The 21,430-nt window shown below is 41.6% G+C and overlaps 1 protein-coding gene across 7 annotated transcripts in view; it reads left to right on the forward strand.

Annotated features, from left to right (window-relative positions):
- cacna1da (calcium channel, voltage-dependent, L type, alpha 1D subunit, a) overlaps window positions 1-20,460 on the forward strand; it is a 49,567-nt gene extending 29,107 nt beyond the window's left edge. The window contains exons 20-49 of one of the 7 annotated variants that reach the window (XM_010771933.1): window positions 918-977; window positions 1,054-1,113; window positions 2,391-2,497; window positions 2,705-2,792; window positions 2,887-2,994; window positions 3,085-3,137; window positions 3,233-3,379; window positions 3,505-3,706; window positions 3,907-4,065; window positions 4,542-4,652; window positions 5,521-5,604; window positions 6,317-6,328; window positions 9,187-9,219; window positions 10,186-10,314; window positions 10,402-10,467; window positions 10,553-10,644; window positions 10,758-10,917; window positions 11,319-11,446; window positions 11,574-11,670; window positions 11,784-11,886; window positions 12,037-12,138; window positions 13,802-13,935; window positions 14,760-14,876; window positions 15,244-15,626; window positions 16,392-16,415; window positions 17,076-17,204; window positions 17,399-17,538; window positions 18,073-18,179; window positions 19,039-19,356; window positions 19,660-20,460. In XM_010771933.1, coding sequence (XP_010770235.1) covers window positions 918-977; window positions 1,054-1,113; window positions 2,391-2,497; window positions 2,705-2,792; window positions 2,887-2,994; window positions 3,085-3,137; window positions 3,233-3,379; window positions 3,505-3,706; window positions 3,907-4,065; window positions 4,542-4,652; window positions 5,521-5,604; window positions 6,317-6,328; window positions 9,187-9,219; window positions 10,186-10,314; window positions 10,402-10,467; window positions 10,553-10,644; window positions 10,758-10,917; window positions 11,319-11,446; window positions 11,574-11,670; window positions 11,784-11,886; window positions 12,037-12,138; window positions 13,802-13,935; window positions 14,760-14,876; window positions 15,244-15,626; window positions 16,392-16,415; window positions 17,076-17,204; window positions 17,399-17,538; window positions 18,073-18,179; window positions 19,039-19,356; window positions 19,660-19,965 — 3,759 coding nt within the window. In that variant the 3' untranslated portion in view covers window positions 19,966-20,460. Of the gene's footprint in view, window positions 1-917; window positions 978-1,053; window positions 1,114-2,390; window positions 2,498-2,704; window positions 2,793-2,886; window positions 2,995-3,084; window positions 3,138-3,232; window positions 3,380-3,504; window positions 3,707-3,906; window positions 4,066-4,541; window positions 4,653-5,520; window positions 5,605-6,316; window positions 6,329-9,186; window positions 9,220-10,185; window positions 10,315-10,401; window positions 10,468-10,552; window positions 10,645-10,757; window positions 10,918-11,318; window positions 11,447-11,573; window positions 11,671-11,783; window positions 11,887-12,036; window positions 12,139-13,801; window positions 13,936-14,759; window positions 14,877-15,243; window positions 15,627-16,388; window positions 16,416-17,075; window positions 17,205-17,398; window positions 17,539-18,072; window positions 18,180-19,038; window positions 19,357-19,659 lie in introns of all 7 variants that reach the window. The other 6 variants (XM_010771939.1, XM_010771934.1, XM_010771938.1 and 3 more) reach the window with 6 other exon arrangements.
- The last annotated feature ends 970 nt before the right edge of the window (window positions 20,461-21,430 follow it).

Genomic DNA, 21,430 nt, shown 5'->3' on the forward strand with positions numbered 1-21,430 from the left:
TTCTTATTATGTTCTCCACGAGGGCCAACAGAAGCAGAGATAAAGGGAAAACAGGTTTTTGCTTCTATGTCATCCATCATGTCCAAAAATATGACTTGCAGTTTAGAATCCATAACAATACATACAGAGTAATTACCAGAACAAAGGCTGCTCCTGTCAAGACGCCGGGATAAATGCTTGAAATTACACATTACTCCAAATTGAATGGTGAGGTCCGCGACCCGCTCAGGCTGCTTTGTTCCGACATTCATGATTTAGCAGTTTATGTACTCAGCAGCAAGCTTTTTTTAAATGTTGTTTGTCTCCTGGAATTGTTTTAACAGCAACAAAGCTTATGAATGTAATATGGCTCACAAATCACAGCGTGTCCTTGAATGCACCGTAAAGGAGAGCTTTTAAAGAGTTGCTTGTGAGGAGACAGCTAGAAAAACAAAATAAAGGGCGATGAATATTTTAAAGTGAGATGCTTTATGTCAAGCTAGTGTTGCGTTTCAGAATTTAAACGAAGCCACAATCCCATCAGGAAGTTTTTCGTTTATGGTTGACAATAATGTAAAGCATATTGACTTTTATTTGTATGAGCTCGAAGAGGCAAAACACCGGTACAGGAAGCAAACAATCAACCAGAGAGCTTTATGTTTTATTTGCAGTGCATTGTTATAATTTCTACTGCACTATTCTCAATAATGTTGGTTATTGTGTAGTTTTTCTGGTCTTTTTTTATGCTTGATAATGATATTATCTGCATAAGATGCAGGAGTAAAATCACCTTGAACTAATTAGAGCTTTGTGTTGAATCCTAACAACTTCTTTCCAGAAAATACTTCAGATGTACTTTATCTCATTCATCTTTAAATATGATGTATGAAGCTGCACGATGAACTGTCTTTGTTAAACATGTACGTTGCTTTTTGCAGATACTTGGTTACTTTGACTATGCTTTCACGGCTATCTTTACTGTTGAGATCGTATTGAAGGTAAATGCCATGTCCCCTGTCCTTGCTGTGCCTAACTGTACCCCAATAACACTCCAAACGTTTCGTTGCCTTCCAGGTCCTAGGCTATGCAGATTATGTCTTCACTAGTATGTTTACATTTGAGATCGTATTGAAGGTAACCCCTTAAATGACAACGAGAGCCTTGCTGCATTCTCTCCTTGTGTGTCACCTGCCACTCAGTACAACCTGGCTTGTTTGTTTCCTTTCTCTTATTTACTTTTTTCTTCATGGCACCTCTTTTAGCAAATATTGGAGTTTTAACTTTGCACACACTTACACAAACTGATTTCTTCAAAATACACTAATCAAAGAACTCAAGTTGGGGGAAGGAAACATCTACATTACATTACATAATCACATGGGTGTCACGTCATCCGGGCAGTCATCGCTGAAATGATTTTGATGATGGAGATATGTAAAAAACATGATGCAACCCTTTTTGCAACACATTTGAATGGGCTGTTCAGACATCTTTAAGGCATTGGCTGAAGTTGAGTTCGAGGTCATCTTCAGGGAGGTGTTTGAAATCAACTCCAGTCAAAGCTGACTCCATGCCTCTCGTACTGACTGCTCTTCAGATTACTCATAAAAGAGGGGGCAAAACCAACCATGTTCCTGCCGAGCATGGTTCAGTCTGCTTTCCCTGACTGAGTGCATAGAAATGTGGAGTTGCGTCTGCAGCCGTTTGGCAAAAAACCTGCCGAGTTCATCTCTTACTCCAAAAGCTCCTGGTTAGCGCTCTCTTCTCTCCGGCTCTCTGCAAGGCTCCACATTTACATGCACTTGAAAATTAATCCTTTACTTTTATTATTTGAAAGAAAAGTTATTTTGGCTGTTTTTTCTTCTCTGCCTGCTGAACTCTGACGTTTTAATTGGGAGCTGCTTCCCCTTATTCTGAACTATTAAAGAACATAACGGAATGTGCTTTAAGATAACGGTCCACATGAATGTGACAGTAAGGCCATTTCTACTTTCCGATCACTATAGCTAGAGTTCTCGCAGGTAGTAACGATCCCTGACATCATGGCAACAAAATGCATGTTTGATTGCCTCATCCCATAGTTGATTGTGAAATGAATGACTTACTACTACATTCATGTAGTTAAGGGCTGTGGGGGTGGCGACGGTAGATATAGCCTCCTGTTTCACTGCTCTGAGTTGCCCCCCCCAGAGTGATTTCAAGAGTGTGGAGACGTGTGTGCGTGTGTAAGATAGAGTGATGTATGTTAGCATATGTTTTTCTACCTATTTAATGTTAATACAGTACAATATGTGTGTCTGCGTATTCTGCAGTGTGACTTTGTGTTGTGGTGTGTCTTGTATGTGTTGGAAGAAATATGTGTGTTTTTTCTTTGCCATTTGCTCCTCTAACTTCCTCTGTCGTCTCCTCAGATGACAACATATGGAGCCTTTCTCCATAAAGGGGCATTCTGTAGAAATTACTTCAACCTCCTCGACCTGTTGGTGGTGGGGGTTTCCCTTGTCTCCTTTGGCATTCAGTGAGTACAATTAAACTAGGAAACAACCGCCCTCTGATTGGAGCCCTGTTTAATGAAATAGTTCCAGCAACAATTCAAAAATCCCCTTTTCAATTGTTGCTGGCACTACTGGATTTACATTCATGTTTGCATTTCCCTGCGCTTCTTTTAAAAAACTAAAAATTGACAAATTAGCCAGACATCACACCATTAACTTCCATTGTTCAGGTCCTCGGCCATCTCAGTGGTGAAGATTCTTAGGGTCCTTCGTGTTCTTCGACCCCTGAGGGCCATCAATCGGGCCAAAGGCCTAAAGGTGAGGTCTCATCCCGAAGTCTGCTACATTATTTTCCACAATAATAACACAGTCAGGGTGGATTCCGCAACATCTTTTTGTTTCTGTCTTACAGCACGTGGTGCAGTGTGTGTTTGTGGCCATCAGAACTATCGGAAACATCATGATCGTCACCACTCTGCTCCAGTTCATGTTCGCCTGTATAGGGGTGCAGCTATTTAAGGTCAGCAGCAAATTCACATCATACAAGTAGCAACAGATAGTGGTTAACACTTTATGTTATAAGCGTTTCATTTCACGTTTTCCTCCACAGGGAAAGTTCTACCGCTGCACGGATGAAGGAAAGTCCAACTCAGAAGAGTGCAAGTTAGTTTTCTTCTGTGTTTCTTCACAGCTGATTACCTGCAAATGTGATCCTAGTTTCAGTCTTAACCCCTATCTAACATGTTATTTCCTCTCAGGGGCACGTACATCCTGTATAAGGATGGAGATGTGAACCAGCCGTCCATCCACAGACGAATGTGGCACAACAGCGAATTCAACTTTGATAACGTCCTCATGGCTATGATGGCTCTGTTCACTGTGTCCACCTTTGAAGGCTGGCCTTCGTAAGATTCAAATATTTGAATCCCATTGTTAGAGCTTTGAAACAATATAAGTCCGATACAGTGTTATTACTAAAATAATAGTTTTGGCTGTGAGTTTTGATCTCTCTGTTGTCCTCTCTTCTCAGTTTGCTCTACAAGGCAATCGACTCCAACAGGGAGAACCTGGGACCCATTTACAACTACCGCGTGGAGATTTCCATCTTCTTCATTATCTACATCATCATCATTGCTTTCTTCATGATGAACATCTTTGTAGGTTTTGTGATCGTCACATTTCAGGAACAAGGAGAAAAAGAGTACAAAAACTGTGAACTCGATAAAAATCAGGTCAGTCATGGGGTTCACGAAATGTGGGAAATTGAAAGCAGTGTGTTTGTGTGTGTTCAAATATACTGGTTTCAAGTGATTCAACAGAAATTAAATAGGCTGCAGTAAGTCTCTTAAGTTAGAAAGTCGAGGTTGGACTGAGATGTAAGAAGTCTGTCAATAAATGAGCACTGAAACCGTCTTTGTGTGTTTCCGTGCAGCGTCAGTGTGTGGAGTACGCTCTGAAGGCCCGTCCACTGAGGAGGTACATCCCTAAGAACCCGTACCAGTACAAGTTCTGGTACGTGGTGAACTCCACCGGGTTTGAGTACATCATGTTTGTGCTCATTATGCTCAACACGCTCTGCCTGGCTGTACAGGTAAGAAGTGATCAGTTAACATGTGTCATTACTGTGATTGATATGTTTAATATAAAACTAAAATGATTATGTAAGTTTTACAACATCCTCTAATATATATATATATATATAAACATGTCTACATTTCATAAAGATTTCATCAGAATGTATCACACGCTGTAGACATCAATGCAGGATTCAGGGAAAAGAGAAAAATTGACAAAACACACATTTCCCCTCTGACTGTCTTACTCTCGTCTTATAAAGCTTACACTTTCAAACACACTGTAATTAAATACATATTTTACATCTACTGGCTTTAATGGAAGTCTTCTTAAAGCCATTTGTTCTTATTGTACAATTTGTTTGTTTCTTTTTTTTTTATCATTTTAACCAGGTTTTTTGTTTAGTGTAAAATTAATAAACTGCACATCAGAATACAAGCTTCTCCCTTTTTTTTGTTTTCCTTTCCCGTGCCTTTCATCTCCTCTCTGCAGCACTACGGCCAGTCAGCGCTCTTTAACTACGTAATGGACATTCTCAATATGGTCTTCACTGCTGTCTTCACTGTGGAAATGGTTCTCAAACTCATCGCTTTCAAGCCCAGGGTGAGTCCCACGCAAATGTCTTCACCGACAAGCACTCACATCTAACTTTCAGTAAAAGATCAAATACACTTGTTTTCCAAAATGGCAAAATATTACCTTTATGTGTAAGAGTGGACCAGGGTGCGTCAGTAATCTTTTTTTTTCACTTTACCCTCGTGCCTGGCCAACAGCTCTGTGTTGCGAAGAAGGACAGGTTGCTAGTAAGAGACAGTGTGGGGTGCAGTGCGACTTTCTTTTAATTAAATATAAAAGCAAACACTGTTTGTCCAGTTGTTGGCAGCAGTGTTTCTGCATGTGATTTAAGTATCAACATCAATTTGGTGCAGATCAACCACATTCTGCACATCTCCGTGCACTATAATGCAGTGAGCACTTCAGCTGAATAAGCCAGCAGTGGTTTCTGTGTTTCTGAAACTATTAGACTGTTTTTATTTCAGTGTAAGAGTAAAGACGTTTTGTTTGTGCTGATCTCACATCCACCTTGCCCACCGCTCGCTCCACCTCACTTAGGGCTATTTTGGGGATGCCTGGAATGTGTTCGACGCCATGGTTGTGATGGGCAGCATAGTAGACATTGTGCTCAGTGAGATCGATGTAAGTAAAGCTGCAACGAGCCCCGCTGCCCTCCGACCTCTCTCTGTTTCGGGCCCCCTCGGCCCACACTGTGGATTTCCATGGCAGGACTCTAACTTCTGGCTTTTTATCTGATAAATCTTAACACTTTTTCTCCTTTTTTCTCTCTTTTTGTCCTCTCCTGACCCTGCCATTTCAATGAATCTACTCTTCTGATCATCTCTCCTTCTCTTCATGGTCTTTTGCTTCCATCTTTTCCCTCACCTCCCTTATATGTACCGTCGTGATTTAACAGCACTATTTCGCTGATGCTTGGAACACATTCGATGCCTTAATTGTTGTCGGTAGTGTCGTCGATATTGCTATCACTGAAGTTAATGTAAGTACTTCTTTATTCTGCTTTTCAAGTTGAACTGAAGCCCTACAGAAAAGCCACATGGCATTTGTAAGATGTTTTCTCAACCTCTAGTGCAGCCGTTCCCAGCCCTCTTTGTCTCCAGGACCGTGAAAGTGAAACTATGTTTTTTCTTCTTCTGGGTTTTCTTTCATTAAGGGATATTTTCAGTACATAAGAAGTAAAACTAGGTAGTATTTCAAAAAGAAGAAAACAACTATTTATTGTCTTTAATCACTTGATGTCCCTTTAGACTTTGGGAAACACTTCTCCAGTGTATTCAGTGTAGCCTTTTAAATTATGAGCTTCTATATTTACTATGGTACTTTGCATGCTATAACGTAGGTATTTATAGTTTTAAAGCGCCATTGGCTTATTCTGTAAAGCTTCAGTTTTACCTTCATTTATGTCCTATTGTTATCGTTGTTACATTACAGCACAATGAGTCCATCTAATAGTCTGTCGTTGGAATGTACCTTCTGCTAAATGTTTTATTTTCAATCTGTTGCAGTACTGTTTGTTGCAGAAAATATAAAAAAATGTTGCTTAACATGTTGACTGTAAACCCTTTACACAACAAAACATGAGCCTCTCACATTTGTTTGTGATCTGAGGCCTGTACTGTATGTTTGTTTTGAGCAGGATGATTAATGATGACGTTTTCTAATTCTTACTTTTGTCCGTTTTGTTTTCATAGAAACTTGTAGAGGCAAGTATGGCAATGAACAACAACGTCGTGTGTGTGTGACCTGTTGTCTATAACAACTTTATCTCCGGGACCCCTTATAGTGGATTCATTGGTCATCAAATGTTATTGACTCAGAAATAGGTTTTTGTTAGAACAGTATCAAATAGATTTAATTGTAATTACTTTAAGCGTATTTCAGTATTAATCAAAGTCAGTCTCTTTGAAATTCATGTCAAGGCTCGATAAAAATAAGATAACTACTCCTTTACTTAAACCAACTACAACATACTCAACTCTTTATGGCTCTGCTCCTCACAAAAACACCTAAAACAAAGACTTAAGTCTGTAAAGGACTTTGTTGTGTTTAGTTTGAGTTTATTCAAATGGTAAAGAAAGTCAGTTTTGAAGTCAAGGATACAAACAAACCCAAGAAACAGATTAGGACCAGAATCAATAGTTAAGTGATGATGGGGACTCTCTGCTCAACCTGCCCCCCCGCCCCCTCCTGAGTGCCCTGACGTCTGAGCTGCAGTGCTGTTTTTCTGGAGTTATAATTCATGTTTTCTGTGTTTTCTCAGTTTGTTTTCCTAAATGTTTGTCTGCATGACTGTATAAACAAGCACTAACTTTGTTTAAAACATATGGTGTGTGCAGGTTTAATTGTTATGCATGTGTGTTTTAACATGTATACAGCCTATACTTTAAGGTGTGCTGTATGTATAAACATGTGTGTTGTGAAGGTTGGGGGCATAATATCAATTTCACAAGGACTTTAATAGTCATTCTTGTGAGGCGCATTTTATCCATCATTTACATTTACTTGTGGTTTGCATTGCATGTGGTTTCTGTCATAAAGCAAACTGACGGATCAGATATGAAACTCTTTTATCAAAACATATCTGAAAGCTGATCTGTAGTGGCTTTTTGATGTATTAATTGAAGCTGCTTGCTTGCCATTCCAGTCATAGGCTGTGTGATTGTTACGTTTCTCACTGGACTGCTGTGACCTCTCCAAATGCATGCTGGGAAGTGTTAGCCATTCACCTTGCTCCATTAACATCCTCTCCATGTCCCGCCTCATACAGATGGCGCGCGGCCATTCACTCCCTTCCCCTCCGGTCAGTTTTCACAGAGCCTCTTGAAGTTTGCCCTTTCTCTCTTGCCATACTCCTCGATCTTTCTTTACCCTCCAGACAGAATGGCCCTGAAGCTCAGAGCTTGGAAAAATCCATCCTACACAACATTAAGGACATTTTTAATATAGAATCAGTGGAGCTCAACTCCTGGAAAAGCTGAGAACTGCGTTAACATAATATCTACTTTCCTTAAGGTTGTGTAGACCACTGCAACTTCACAGATTTCTTATTCAATGCGATCATATTAGGAAAAACTAATTAGCGTACTGTCATTGATAGAAACAGTTACTTGTAGAGATTAAAACAGACTAGTCTTAATGTACAGTCCACAAATTAAAGTAGAAGCCTCAGCATCTTTTTTATTATACAGTCATCAGGTAAGAATCAGTAAACCTATATTTCTCAGTGGGAAACACTGAATTAGACCTGGTTTTGTACATTTACACTGATGGTGGTTTGATGGAGCTGAGTTTGAGGTTCTTTGATGATCTTGTGTCTGTGTCTCTGTGAGTGATTGTCTCTGTGTTTTGTTCTGTCTTCCTGTAGTGAGCTCTTAAAGCTCAGAGTGGAGCTCATGTGTAGCGCAGGTGTGTAGACTCCAGTCAGGTGCATGAACACTCCTACAGTAACTCTCTACTCTTCACACCTCTCTGCCTCTCCTCTTCATCCAGTTTGACTCACACTGTCTGGTTCTCCTTCCTGACCCAGTATTGCTCTCTCTCTCTCTCTTGGTTTCCTCCTCTCTCTTCTGTTGTAAATTCACCTCTTTCTGCACCGGACTGTGAGAGCGCCCTGCTATGTCACTTTTGTTGCAGGGCACTACTGACATGCATGAGTTGCTGCATCGCTATGACTTTACCAACGGCTCCTCATCCTCAAAATGCCTTGCGTGTGTGTGCAGTGCTTCCCCAGCAGTGCATGCTCCATCAAGGCTGTGGCCAGGATTACCTAAAGAACCTCCTCAAGCTAATTCTTTATTTAATTTTATGATTTCTGCTCATTCTGCACCTCATATTGATGGTTTGTGAAGTATCGCGCTGAGGGATTTGAACAAAGCCATATCTGTCTGGAGTCTCTCTTTGTTTTCATATGACTCTTTTCAGTGCTGAGTTTATTCCATTCTTTTATAAAAAAAATCATTGTACAGGTTGAATTTAACTTTCACCTCTGAACGATTTCTTTTTGCATCTTTATATGAACAAATGCTCGCTTAATACTGCCGATATACTGTGATTTGTTGTTAATGACATGAATTGCAATAACTCTGTGAGGGTGTGTTGAAAAATACTTGATTGTCAGTCAGTTAACTTCTCATTAACGTTGTCTGGAGAGCGGCGAAGACATTTCAACCATAACATCCATTTAATCCCATCAGTAATGACCAATCAGTTATGACCATTACACCGGGGGAGTGATAAAGTTTTATGTCAGTCTTACATGTTAATAAGTAATGAAGTAATTTCATGTTGTATGTCAGTCTGACTGCGAGTCCTACATAGGAATGTTAAGCTGTAAACCTGTTGTGTGGCAGGCGTTTAAAGCCTTACGATAATGTGTTTATGTCTGTCTTTAAATGAAGTGTACATAGACAGTGATAAATGAATGTCTGTCTTTGTCATAGTGTAACATAGCTGCCGTTGTGTGATAAAGTTTCCAATGTGATGTTTATATGTTTGGCCATATTATGTGTGTGAGACCTGCGGGCTCTGTACAAGTCATTAATGCAGGTCTTTGATTTTAAAGCCAACGGAGACACCTGTGGTGGATGAGCAGGGGGTAAGATGCTCCTCCCCCAAACCCCCTCTCCTCCCCTCCCCTCCTCCCTTTCAGGGCCATGCCATGTTTAGATCTGCATTTCCTGGTTTGATATGTTTCCATTATACCTCCTATGATCTTTGGCTATGTTCTATTTGATTTACTTTTTCATGGTATGTTCCCATTCTTTGAATGTTCTTTTCTTGCATTTGTTTTGTTTGCATACTGTATATACTTTTTTTTTTTAAAGAGATATGCTTTTAATTTTCCTTAATGTTTGGACTTATTTCTTAAGAGAGTGTGTCACTCAAACGTGACGCTGCGTGTCCTGTTAGGTGGGAGCGGTTTCTGTGCCGCTCCTCACGTTTGTGCTGTTGACACCGCTTCATGGTCTCTGCCACCATACTTGCGTGGGGTGGGGACCCATGGGTGAGCCTTGGGATCAGGTTGACCTCTGAACCTCCTGGCCGACCCGCTCGGGTTGGCCCCACTGTGACTCTGCATGCAGTGACTCTGGACTGAGGGTGCCATGCTTGTATGGCAAGGTTTTCTCCAGCATGCTTGCCTCCTTGCTTCCTTCCCTGTAGGTCTTACAGTGACAAGACGCCTGACAGTGCTTTAGACGCAGTATTACAGAAACATATCAGCTGGAGCTACACTGCTTCAGACACTCTCTTGGATTATGATTTTATCAAATATTTGACAGAATCTGCAGCTTTGTATTTACTGTATATCATTTCTGTTATTTGAGTCTTAATAGATGTTGCCACAAGAGCAGAAAACAAGTTCATGCCCAAATGCAAAATGCAGGGGTGTGCTCTAAACAGGCACTTTTGCCCTTAAGACGCAGTGCTTCCTCAGCCCATATGTTTCTGACCGGGGTCTCAGTTCAGACCTTGTCATGCTGTGAAGCGCAGCCAGGTGCTCTGTGTTCTCCTCGTGCATGGCTCCTCTCCTGTCCTCTGACTCTGTTCTGTTTCTCCACAGAACACGGAGGACAGCGCTCGCATCTCAATCACCTTCTTTCGACTGTTTCGAGTAATGCGACTGGTCAAGCTCCTCAGCAGAGGGGAAGGCATTCGCACCCTCCTTTGGACTTTTATCAAATCCTTCCAGGTGAGGCACAGTGAAACGTTAACCTGATCTGCTACCGAGGGAATATTACCATATTAAACCTTTTTCTTTCTCTCTTTTGACCTAAAGGCGCTGCCCTATGTTGCTCTTCTGATAGCCATGCTGTTCTTCATCTACGCTGTCATTGGCATGCAGGTGAGTAACACAGTGTGATAGACGAGGTTTTTCTGGAGTTGGTAGGGTCATAGGTAATTGTATGTTTGCTATATTTCTGCTTCAGGTGTTTGGAAAGGTTGCCATGGTGGACGGCACACACATCAACAGAAACAACAACTTCCAGACTTTCCCTCAGGCTGTGCTCCTCCTCTTCAGGTGTGAAGGACTTTGGAGTCAGGGGTCACCAGGAAACAGACTCACTGTGTTCTTAGTGTTCTTTTTGGGTCACTTATTTAAGTAATCATTTTGTATCTTTCATGCCTGTCCAGGTGTGCCACTGGAGAGGCGTGGCAGGAGATCATGTTGGCCTGTATAGCAGGGAAACTGTGTGACCCAGATTCCGACTACAGCCCCGGGGAGGAGATGACGTGTGGCAGTGGATTTGCAATAATTTACTTCATCAGCTTCTACATGCTTTGCGCCTTCTTGGTAATCACACACATTTAACAATATTTGGCTAGTACTAAAAAGTGCAGTATTTGCGGTGTAGTATTACCTTCTGCACTGTTTTTCATACCAGTATCACAAGAGGACGTAAGATTAAAGATTTTAAATGTATACGTTTGCTACAGTTAAAGAAGGATCGTTAATATAATAGATGAATAGTTCCTTTTCAATTATCATACAAGCACAAAAACAAATCCCCACTCATGCAACAACAATGTATGTCTAATGTTTCATTTAGTTTAAAGGATCTAGTCTCCAAGACTCATAGAAAACCATCTAGCATTCACAAAGAACTGTTAGATTTTTTTTAATCCTTGATTGCTTAACAACCCCACAATGCTAAGCAAAATTACGTGAGAGACCATCTTCTTGTGCCCCTCCAGATTATCAACTTGTTCGTGGCCGTCATCATGGACAACTTTGACTATCTGACACGTGATTGGTCCATTCTTGGTCCACACCACCTCGATGAATTCAAAAGAATTTGGTCAGAGTACGACCCCGAGGCCAAGTATGTGCTTTATTACCTAAAGTACATTTATTATATATATATATATAGTACAGTATTTCACAGTCATGTTTCTGTGCAGTGATTTGTCCCAGTACATGTTTTACATCTGATTGTTTTTCTCACACAGGGGCAGAATTAAGCATCTGGATGTTGTGACACTTCTTCGTCGCATCCAGCCTCCTCTCGGCTTCGGCAAGCTGTGCCCTCACAGAGTCGCTTGCAAGGTCTCTGCTCCTCCCATATGTTATAATCTCTTTAATAAAACATACACATAAATGCTGATCATTATGCTGGACTGTTCAACCTTGTTTAAAACCTCGATGTGCTCTTCTTTCAGAGGCTGGTAGCTATGAACATGCCTCTAAACAGTGACGGCACGGTCATGTTTAACGCCACTTTATTTGCACTGGTGCGCACTGCCCTGAAGATCAAAACAGAAGGTATGAGCAAAATATAAAACACAAAACACTCTCCTCTTAAAACACATACAACACTGCTGATGCTCTGTTACCGGTAATAACATGCTTGTGAGGAGTTGAGATGGCTGTTAGTGCTGGTTTCTCAGCGACGCTTGTTTCCCTGTGGTGCAGGTAATCTAGAGCAGTCCAACGAAGAGCTGCGAGCTGTCATCAAGAAAATCTGGAAGAGAACTAGCATGAAGCTCCTGGATCAAGTTGTGCCCCCTGCTGGTGGTTAGTGAAATTACACACACCTCCTGGTCCTTTTGTTATAGTTTGACACACCAAGCTAAAGCAGCTCACACACACACACACACACACACACACACACACACACACACACACACACACACACACACACACACACACACACACACACACACACACACACACACACACTAACCGTACGCTGTTGCATTAAATTACAGGAATCTCCAAACTACTCTTTCATAACTATATCCTCAAATAAAAACGTGCTCACACATATTAACTCTCACAAACAAGTAAAGCTGTATTGTGCTGTTACTGCTCTGCTCATGTTCTCCTGGTTGTCCCCTCAGCAGTGTGTTTTTATCCATGTGTGTCCTCCTCCTGCCCCGGATGCTGACGGAGGCCACTGACTGTCTGCTGGGCTTTGGGCTTGCATGGCCTTGTAGACAACGTGCGAGTGCATGCTCTGTCCTCTCACTAACCTCTCTCTCTCTCTCTTTTCCTATTTACCTGTCTCTTTCTCTCCTCAATTTCTCTGTCTCACTCAGTTGTCTTAATATCTGTCCTCTTCTCACTGCTTGGGCTTCCACAGCTTATTCTTCTCACACTTTTATATCTCTGTATCCAAAACTCTGGCGCCCTTCAGAATATTCTGAAGCAGTTCTGTTTTAGGGTGGTGGCATGGAACTAGTGTTGCCTCTCTCTCCGATCTCTGTCCCCAGCGCGCTTGTTCAAAGTGATTCAGACCCCTGCTTCAGAATGATTCTCACACACTTAGAAAAAAAAATCCAAAATATGACAAAAATACATAATGCAAGAGGATATTAATACACAGTTCTAAGTGCAATATCTGACGACATACACATATAACGAAAAGGCAAACATCGGCATGAATAGGTGCATTTACCCAAACACACTGACATGTACAGTATGATGCATACTGTAGATCCGCTTGCTTGCATGTGCTAATGTAGTCAATTAAATGGCATTCTCTGACATGTAAATAAATTACGAAATATTTAGTTCATGCACCCTACTCCCACTTAACAATCTCAAAAGTGTTAATATATTACAAGGAATAGTTGTTCTGTATTTTTTCTTATTCAAATAGCAGTTGTAGAATAGAGATTATATATTTTAAATACGTTAAAGTCTCTATTTTGGAGCCTGTATTTAACTGCCAATCACTCAGTGCTAGTTAAAGAGTAGCAGTATTTTATAACCCTGTATGTGTATGTGAAGTCTATCTGATTTTGATTCTGCTTATTCTGTCTTCCTCATAGTGCAACAGTAAGGAAGGAGTTACAATAGTTATTACTCACATCTTAAATCAGTCATATTAATACAATTAAATGTCATTTAAATTAGAAATATGTTATTAAACCTATCATCCAAAGCTGTTCAGATCTAGATATATGCAAACTCACATGAAAGTTATGAAGTAAAATAATTAATGTGGTGCATATTAAGGTACAGTATATACTCCATCAAGATGGATGTATATAGTAACAATACAAATCATTTTTTGCTTAAAGATTGTCTGACTTGTCTGCCGTCCCGAGGTGATGGACCCACAGTTTGTAACAGTATGGACGAGAGGGGAGAAGAGTGTCTCATTCTCTCTCCCAGGGTTCAGTGTGTAGTGACCTGCTGACACAGGGAGCATTTGTGTGGTCTGTTCACTCAGATGATGAGGTAACCGTGGGGAAGTTCTATGCCACCTTCCTGATACAGGACTACTTTAGGAAATTCAAGAAACGTAAAGAGGAAGGCCTGGTGGGTGCTCACCCGACGCAGAACAACACAGCTATCGCTCTACAGGTGAGTCTCGCCCAGTTTGTGTGTGTATTATTTAAGCGAGAAAGATTGTTTGAAATTGTGGGAAAACATGGATTTTCAAGCATTGCAATTGTGTTGTGTCAACCTGTAAAATGTGTCTTTTTTGTGCATTTCATTAAATATCATTAAGTATGCTAATGTTATGGTTTATGATCTAGCAGGACGTTCATGGTCTTGGTGTACAGTATGAATCTGTTAATGTGTTTTTTTTATGTTCCCAATGTGTGAATTTGTTATTTATGTCTCTGCGTCTCTAAATATCATCAATGTTGATGTTAAGCGTGTGTCATCGTCTGCTTTACAATTCCTCATCCACTCATGAAATTCACGAGCTTGTCGCCATTTCTGTTACCTTTATAATATATGATATATGGCTACAGTGTACCCCCATATATCTGTATCATTGACTGTAAACATAACCAACTTTTAATTTGTTTATAAGGACATTTTTGTGTATATTGTGCTAATTTGGTTTAAAAAAACATCACCAAAATAAAGAAAAGGAAGGAAATTATACTTCCACCACAAAGCACAGCTGGATGCTGTGAGTAAGCCTCTCAGCAGGTTGCATTATGGGGAGCACATCTGTCTGTCTCATTGTCTGTCAGTACTGTTAATGTCAGCTGTTGCATATTCAGCGCAGGTGTGTGTGTGTGTGTGTGTGTGTGTGTGTGTGTGTGTGTGTGTGTGTGTGTGTGTGTGTGTGTGTGTGTGTGTGTGTTGGTTGTGACTGTGTTGTCAGATTTGCTGCTGTGAGATGAAGGTCCCCACTGTAGCGTTTAGCTCTCTTATTGTCATGGTTACAGGCTGGCCTTCGCACCCTGCATGATATCGGGCCCGAAATTCGCCGAGCGATATCATGTGATCTGCAGGATGACGAGCTAGTAGACTTTATTCCAGAGGAAGACGAGGAAATTTATAGGGTAACTGATTTAATTTTACATGACAGGAGGAATGTTTGTGGCAACATTAAATATTATGCTTAAAAGGTTTCTTAATGTACATGTAAAATAAATATATTGATGAGCTAAATATATAGTTGTAATCGTGTCTCTAGTTTATATTTCTACACATATGTAGCTTTAATCAGATTTATTTTGGCTTGTTTTTTCTTCATTTCAATTCAAAACTACAAACATCTTTGCTCACGTCATGTGCCATGAAACCAGCTTTTCAACTTATTTTTGCTCATACCATTTCTGAAACCCTGAGCCTTAACATCAATTAAACATTAGTTGTGCTTCTTTGTGAGAAGTAGAAAGTGGTTTTACTTTGAGCGTTCCTCCACAGCGTAACGGGGGACTCTTTGGTAACCATCTCATGAACGGTGGTCATCGGCGATCCAACGGCCACCAGACCAACGCCACGCAGAGACCTCTGCAGGTGCAGCCTCCGCCCCACTACGCCCACATGGACCAGCCGGTGGGACGCCTATCTCGAGCTAACGCAATGTCCCACCCCAACCAACATCACCACCACCATCACAACCGCCACCACAACTCCTACGGCAAATCTCCAAAATCCACCAACATTAACCTCAACAACGCCAACGTGTCCAGCCTGCCTAACGGAGGACACCATCGGTACTATGAGCATGCACCGCCCAACGGCTACCCAGGTCTCCGCAGCTCCTACTACGACTACGAGAAGCCCCGGACCCCCCAGGGTCAAAGGTAACCACACGCTGATCATCAACGCTTGATCTGCTGCAGAAAAACTGTAGTTAAAATCTTACACGTGGATTCAGATCTGTGTCTCTGAGTACATTCTTTTCTTATTTCTGACTCTGCCAAATGTAGAAATGTCATAGATTTCAGAAGATTTTCATCTGTTTATTGTTGACTTGACACTGCCATGCAGCTATCTGACGTATCCAATGCAGGAAATTAAAAAAAAACATTAGTTGTGCTCCCTGAGAAGGACATTATCTGTTGAAAGTACTTTTTCCCCACAGGCAGGACCCAGCTTCTTATCAAATCTTCCCTTTGCACAAACCTTTGCTGTACTGTAAACCCTTTGCTTCGTAATGGATCACAAGCCTAGTCTCATACTGACAGTTCATTTCACAAGTGATCAATAGTGCACTTATCTCCTGATTTCCCATGCTCTGTTTAGTCAGCTGCTCCAGTATTTTCTTTAGTACCCAATACGTTTGGGGGACAATTTCATTGCTGCCACTTTACAAAAGAGTAATGAGTTTTAGATTGTTTCTTATCTCATAAGTAGAAAATGGAATTGTCACCCAACACTTGCGTCAACACCTGCCATCACACGCTCTCCTCCTCATACATATATATGAGAATGCTGTATATGTTTCATATACTGTATGATATATATGTCATGCTTTCTCTGCCCTTTTCTCTGTGTTCTCTCCTCCTTTTCTCCTTCCTAACCAAAATGCTTTCTCTCAACCATCCCTCTGCTCTCTGGGACAGAAGGCGCTACTATGAGACCTATGTTAGGTATGTTGCTTTTCTAGGTTTGGCTCCAGCGGTATGTCTTTAAAGCAAAAGAAGGACTTTATTTTTATGTTATTTGTTTCATCCAGGGAATGGTTGCATCCTCACTAAGTCAGTGTTGTGTGCTATATGCTGGCAAGTCATTTGTCTGGTTGTCATCTGCCTCTGTTGTGAAGCAGTTGTGTCGATGCTTTGAATTAGCAATAACATGAGTGTTAGCGGGCAGCATATTGCTGAGAGCAGCCCTCTACAGTATATGCATGTGACAAAGTGACGTGCTTGCTTTGAAGAAGGACCTAAAAACAAGGGAAGTGTATGAGAATGTTTTTTTGTAAATCTAGTCACCTTTTTTTAATGCTTATATGCCCTAAAAAGTCCTTCACTTATTCACTCCAGAAAACATCAGTGTTGTAACTCAACTAACGAAGCACCTCTAAAGAGAAGAGGTGATTAGAAGCTCCTGAGCTCCTGAGCTCCTGAGCTCCTGAGCTGCTCATCTCAAATCTTCTGCCTGTTGTCTTGGTTTGGCTGTGGATGGTATTCAATAAAATAAGGGTGGTCAGTTGCATTGCTTGCGTCTGCATGGCAGTGCATGGCCATATTTTAGTAACTTCGCTGAACAGCAGCGGTGTGCACGCTCTGATCCCTGTGCGCTCTCTTCAGGTCACATGGAGTCGATGGACACCACCCCACCATCCGCAGGGAGGAGGAGTTTGAAGAAGACCGGCTCTCCGGGGAGTATTACAGCGGGGAGGAGTTCTATGAAGACGATAGTATGCTTTCAGGAGAGAGGTACGTCTTCTTACTTATGTAGCAATTTCAGTTGTACCTAATGTGACGACTACATTTTCATTGAGTTGCACTCAGAAAAGGAAGCATGTACTAAGGTATTTAAAGAACCATAAAACTTAACCCAAAGGAAATGGTTTCATAAAAGTGTGTCCAAAATCATTGTCGTCCAACATCTTTATTGTTTGTGTTAACAGGTATCCCAACAGTGACACCGAGTATGAGACTCCCAAAGGTTATCATCACCCTGACAGTTACTATGACGATGACGAGCAGCTGCTTTACCGCGACTCACGGAGGTCACCAAAGAGACGGTTACTGCCTGCCACGCCTCAAGGTATTGACTCCAGTTCATCCTGAAACATGTTTACATGTCTTCATGCCAACATTTTAGGTTCAATGAGATACAAACATGTCCTGCCATATAATGTAGGATGTAGGGTCCAAATATTGGTAGAGTGTTACTCCTGTGTCTTATAACAGACCCCATCCCCTGTAACACACACAAATAATTAAGTTGCACTATTTAAACATATGGAAACATAACAGATAACACATAACCTACATGCAGGAAGAGGCAAAAAAACGACTTTTAAGTTATAATCAAATCTCACAATGTTATAGAGAACACAATAATGACTTCATAGTAGGTAAAAGCAAATTATTGGAACAAAAAATAACAAGTTGGCTACAAACCTACTGTTCCAAAAACATGTGTATATGCGAGGCATAAAATAGCTTCTTAATGCACTCATACCACTATATTTACTGTATGATGTACCCACTCACCTAGTTTAATGTTCGTTGAGTGTTGCATGCTGTCGAAGCTCCCTGCACGTGTTCACTCACTGTCCACTCCTCACTCGCTCAGGTCACAGGAGGCCATCCTTCAACTTTGAGTGTCTGCGCAGACAAGGTAGCCAGGACGAGCTTCCACACCAGCGCACTGCTCTGCCACTGCACCTCATGCAGCAACAGGTAACGCAGGCACAAGGCCCCCTCACCGTACTGCTGCTCAAACATTTTTGAACACTACCTTGTTGACTTGCATGGAATGTATAATTCCCTTTCTATGATGAATTATATAAAATTGTGTGCATTTAAAGCTATTTACATTTAGGTAAAGTTATTTAAAGGTCCCCTATCATGCAAAATGCACTTTTTTATATCTTTTATACATAAATATGTGTCCCCGTTGTGTCAATAGACACACACAAAATACAACCCTCTCTCTTTTCCTCCTCACTCACATCTCTAAAAACGGGGGTACAATGGAGCTGATCCAGATTTGCTGCTGATACTACGTTATATCGGAAATGTTGGTTGGCTTTATCAGAAACGTCGCTATCAGAAACAATGCGCTATTTTGGAAGTAATATGGTCTGTGTTTACATTAGCAAGCATCGCTAACACTCCGAGCTAACGCTGTACTGGAGAGAGTATGTGTAAAAAAGCAGGAAATAATAAAAGGAACTCACCTTGTGCTAAACCCCTGAGAGAAAAAGCATTTGAGCTCCATACTGTTTCAGAAATAATCCTTCATGTGGTTTGGAACATAATATGGTGTTTCATCACGGCAGCATTTAGCTGAGTTTCTGGGTAGAATTCTCCTGCATGAGCTCTCGCCTCGGCTGAATTAGAAGGGTATGAGGCATGGCTAGGGGGTGATCTGTTTTGTATTTTGAGCAAAACACTTCATAGACCTGCTTTTATATATCTGAGACCTATAATATATGCCTACAAATAGTATAAAAGGAGTGCACTAATCCTCCTGGAGTAGTAGTATAGTTCTGTGGCTGTGTGCTCACTTTGTACCCTGTCTCTCCTGACACATCAGGTCATGGCCGTAGCAGGCCTGGACTCCAGCAGAGCCCACCGCCTCTCCCCAGCCCGCTCCACCCGCTCCTGGGCCACGCCCCCCGCCACTCCGGGCAGTAAGGACCAGTCGCCATACTACACCCCTCTCATCCGAGTGGACCAGAAACACAGGGGGAGCGTCGCCAGCAGCCAAGTGTCTGTGCGCAAGAGCTCCTGGTACACGGACGACCCGGAGTTCTCCCAGAGGACGTACTCCCCCGTCCACCTGCAGGTGCCTCCGGAGTTCCACAACCAGTACCACCAGAAGAGAGGCAGCGCCACCAGCCTCGTGGAAGCGGTGAGTTTAAGGATTGGTTGAAGGAGGAGAGGCGTGACTGACCAAATAAAGTTATCTTTGCCATCAAAAAGTGTCCCTACTATTTCGCGGCAACAGTTTTTCGACAGGTTGAAATATGGGTAGAGGTCAAGGGATTGTCAGGTTGTGAGTGTCTGTAAACCAGTGTATGCAAACACTTTTATTTGTGCAGCTATTGTGAATATGCGTTTTTCTGTTGAATACAAATGTGACAAGCAAGATAAGTCAAACGAGATTGCAGAAATCCACAGTTATATATTTCTTTCCTCTCATTCTGTGGAGCAGGTTTTGATATCAGAAGGGCTTGGGAGGTATGCCAAGGATCCCAAGTTCGTCACTGCCACAAAGCACGAGATTGCAGATGCGTGTGAGATGACGATAGATGAGATGGAGAGTGCGGCCAGCCACCTGCTGAACGGAGGGATGGCCCCGAGCGCCAACGGGGTCAACGTGTTCCCCATCCTGACTCCAAGGGACTATGACCTGCAGGACACTGCAGCCAGCTACAGCGACGAAGAGCCAGAGACAGAACCTAGAGCTCCTTATGAGGAGGACCTGGCAGACGAGATGATCTGCATCACGACTTTATAGCAGTGGCTGAAGAAAACTGCAACGTAGAACTTTAACAGACTACTATCAGTGGAAATTTAAAAAAGAAATGCATCTGTTGGCTCTGACCAAAAGAAGTGCCTTTTACATTGGAGAGAAAAGGCATATAGAAGAGAGACACATTAGTCCTGTTCATTTAATTGTTCTCCACCTTCCGGCAACGGAGGTCACTACAAAGAGCCAGAAACCTGTTGAGGGAATGGAGGTGACGAACCGGTTCAGCCTGCAGCCAATCAGAGATGAGGACATTGATACCAGTGAAAGATGGACCAATTGGCAAAGGTATGAGATACTCTCTAAGGGTGATGACAATCAGATGTACGATGTCATTACCTCGGTCACTTTATTAAGGTTTGGCATATCATGCAAGTTTTCAATGCAAGCATAGAAAGGCATATCTCGTCCCGTAGTTCCTACTTGTTCCCTTTGTTGTTTTAGTGCAGACCGTTTAATGATCGCTACAGCTGAGTCAAAAAAGTGAAGAGCACCAGTAGAGTCGTACCAGATTATGCAGGAACTAACTGTCCTACTTATAGCATCACTCAACTTGAGATATGTACTTTTGAAGCGACAAAAGCATTTGTGATAAATGCACTAGCAGGCAGGTTATTTTCAAATGTTAGAATATCCTGATTAATATTTCCTAGTTGATATGCTGTAAATTGTATTATATAACAAAAGAAACTTTGTAAAGAGATATTCTATATTTTGTAATTATGTATCATTTAAAAGATCAGCAATATGGACCCTTGTGACTCCTGTAATGCTATAAAAGCAGACTTTTTTTATTTGCCTTTTTTGCTAATATGCACCCTTTTTTTGCCTATGAAAACAGCATTTTTAAGAGGTTCTGCTTGTGTGACAACACTACTGCACAAGATATGCAAATGGCTTTGATTTCTTAGCTTAGGAGAACACGTGTTACTTCATTAAACCAACACCAGTTGCATAAGGTTAAGCCCCCTTTAAAGGAGCATTTTTAGGATCCAGCGCTGAAATTTTATACCGATGTGATGAACACCTTTGTTTGCATATTTTGTGCAGGGCATGCACAAGAATTTAAGATGCATAGTGCATTAACAATGCTGCTTTTTTAGTTGGTTTCAGAGTCAAACCTAGGTCAGCCCCTACTGAAATGCCTTTTTGCTGCTGAAAGAACGGGAAGTGATAGATGGTTATAACAGGGATGAATAAATATTTCTCATAGCTTGTGCTGGGATTTTCCATGACATACTCTTTGTTGAGGGTGCAATTCCATTCAACCTTTGTACTGAATCTTGGCAATCACATCTCAGCCTTCGTAAAGTGTGAGAGGCCTCGCAGTGGGGTGGTGGCAGGAGGCTCGTGCACACATCCAAAGGTCAGAAACAGTCCAACGTGTTGTAGGAAGAAGGACAGAGGGTGTCCTGCTGTCAGGATGCTGGAGAGAGGCTAAGCAATACTACCC

This window comes from Notothenia coriiceps, unplaced genomic scaffold (genome assembly GCF_000735185.1).
Source record: "Notothenia coriiceps isolate Sejong01 unplaced genomic scaffold, NC01 NC01_scaffold00010727, whole genome shotgun sequence".
Taxonomy (NCBI): domain Eukaryota; kingdom Metazoa; phylum Chordata; class Actinopteri; order Perciformes; family Nototheniidae; genus Notothenia; species Notothenia coriiceps.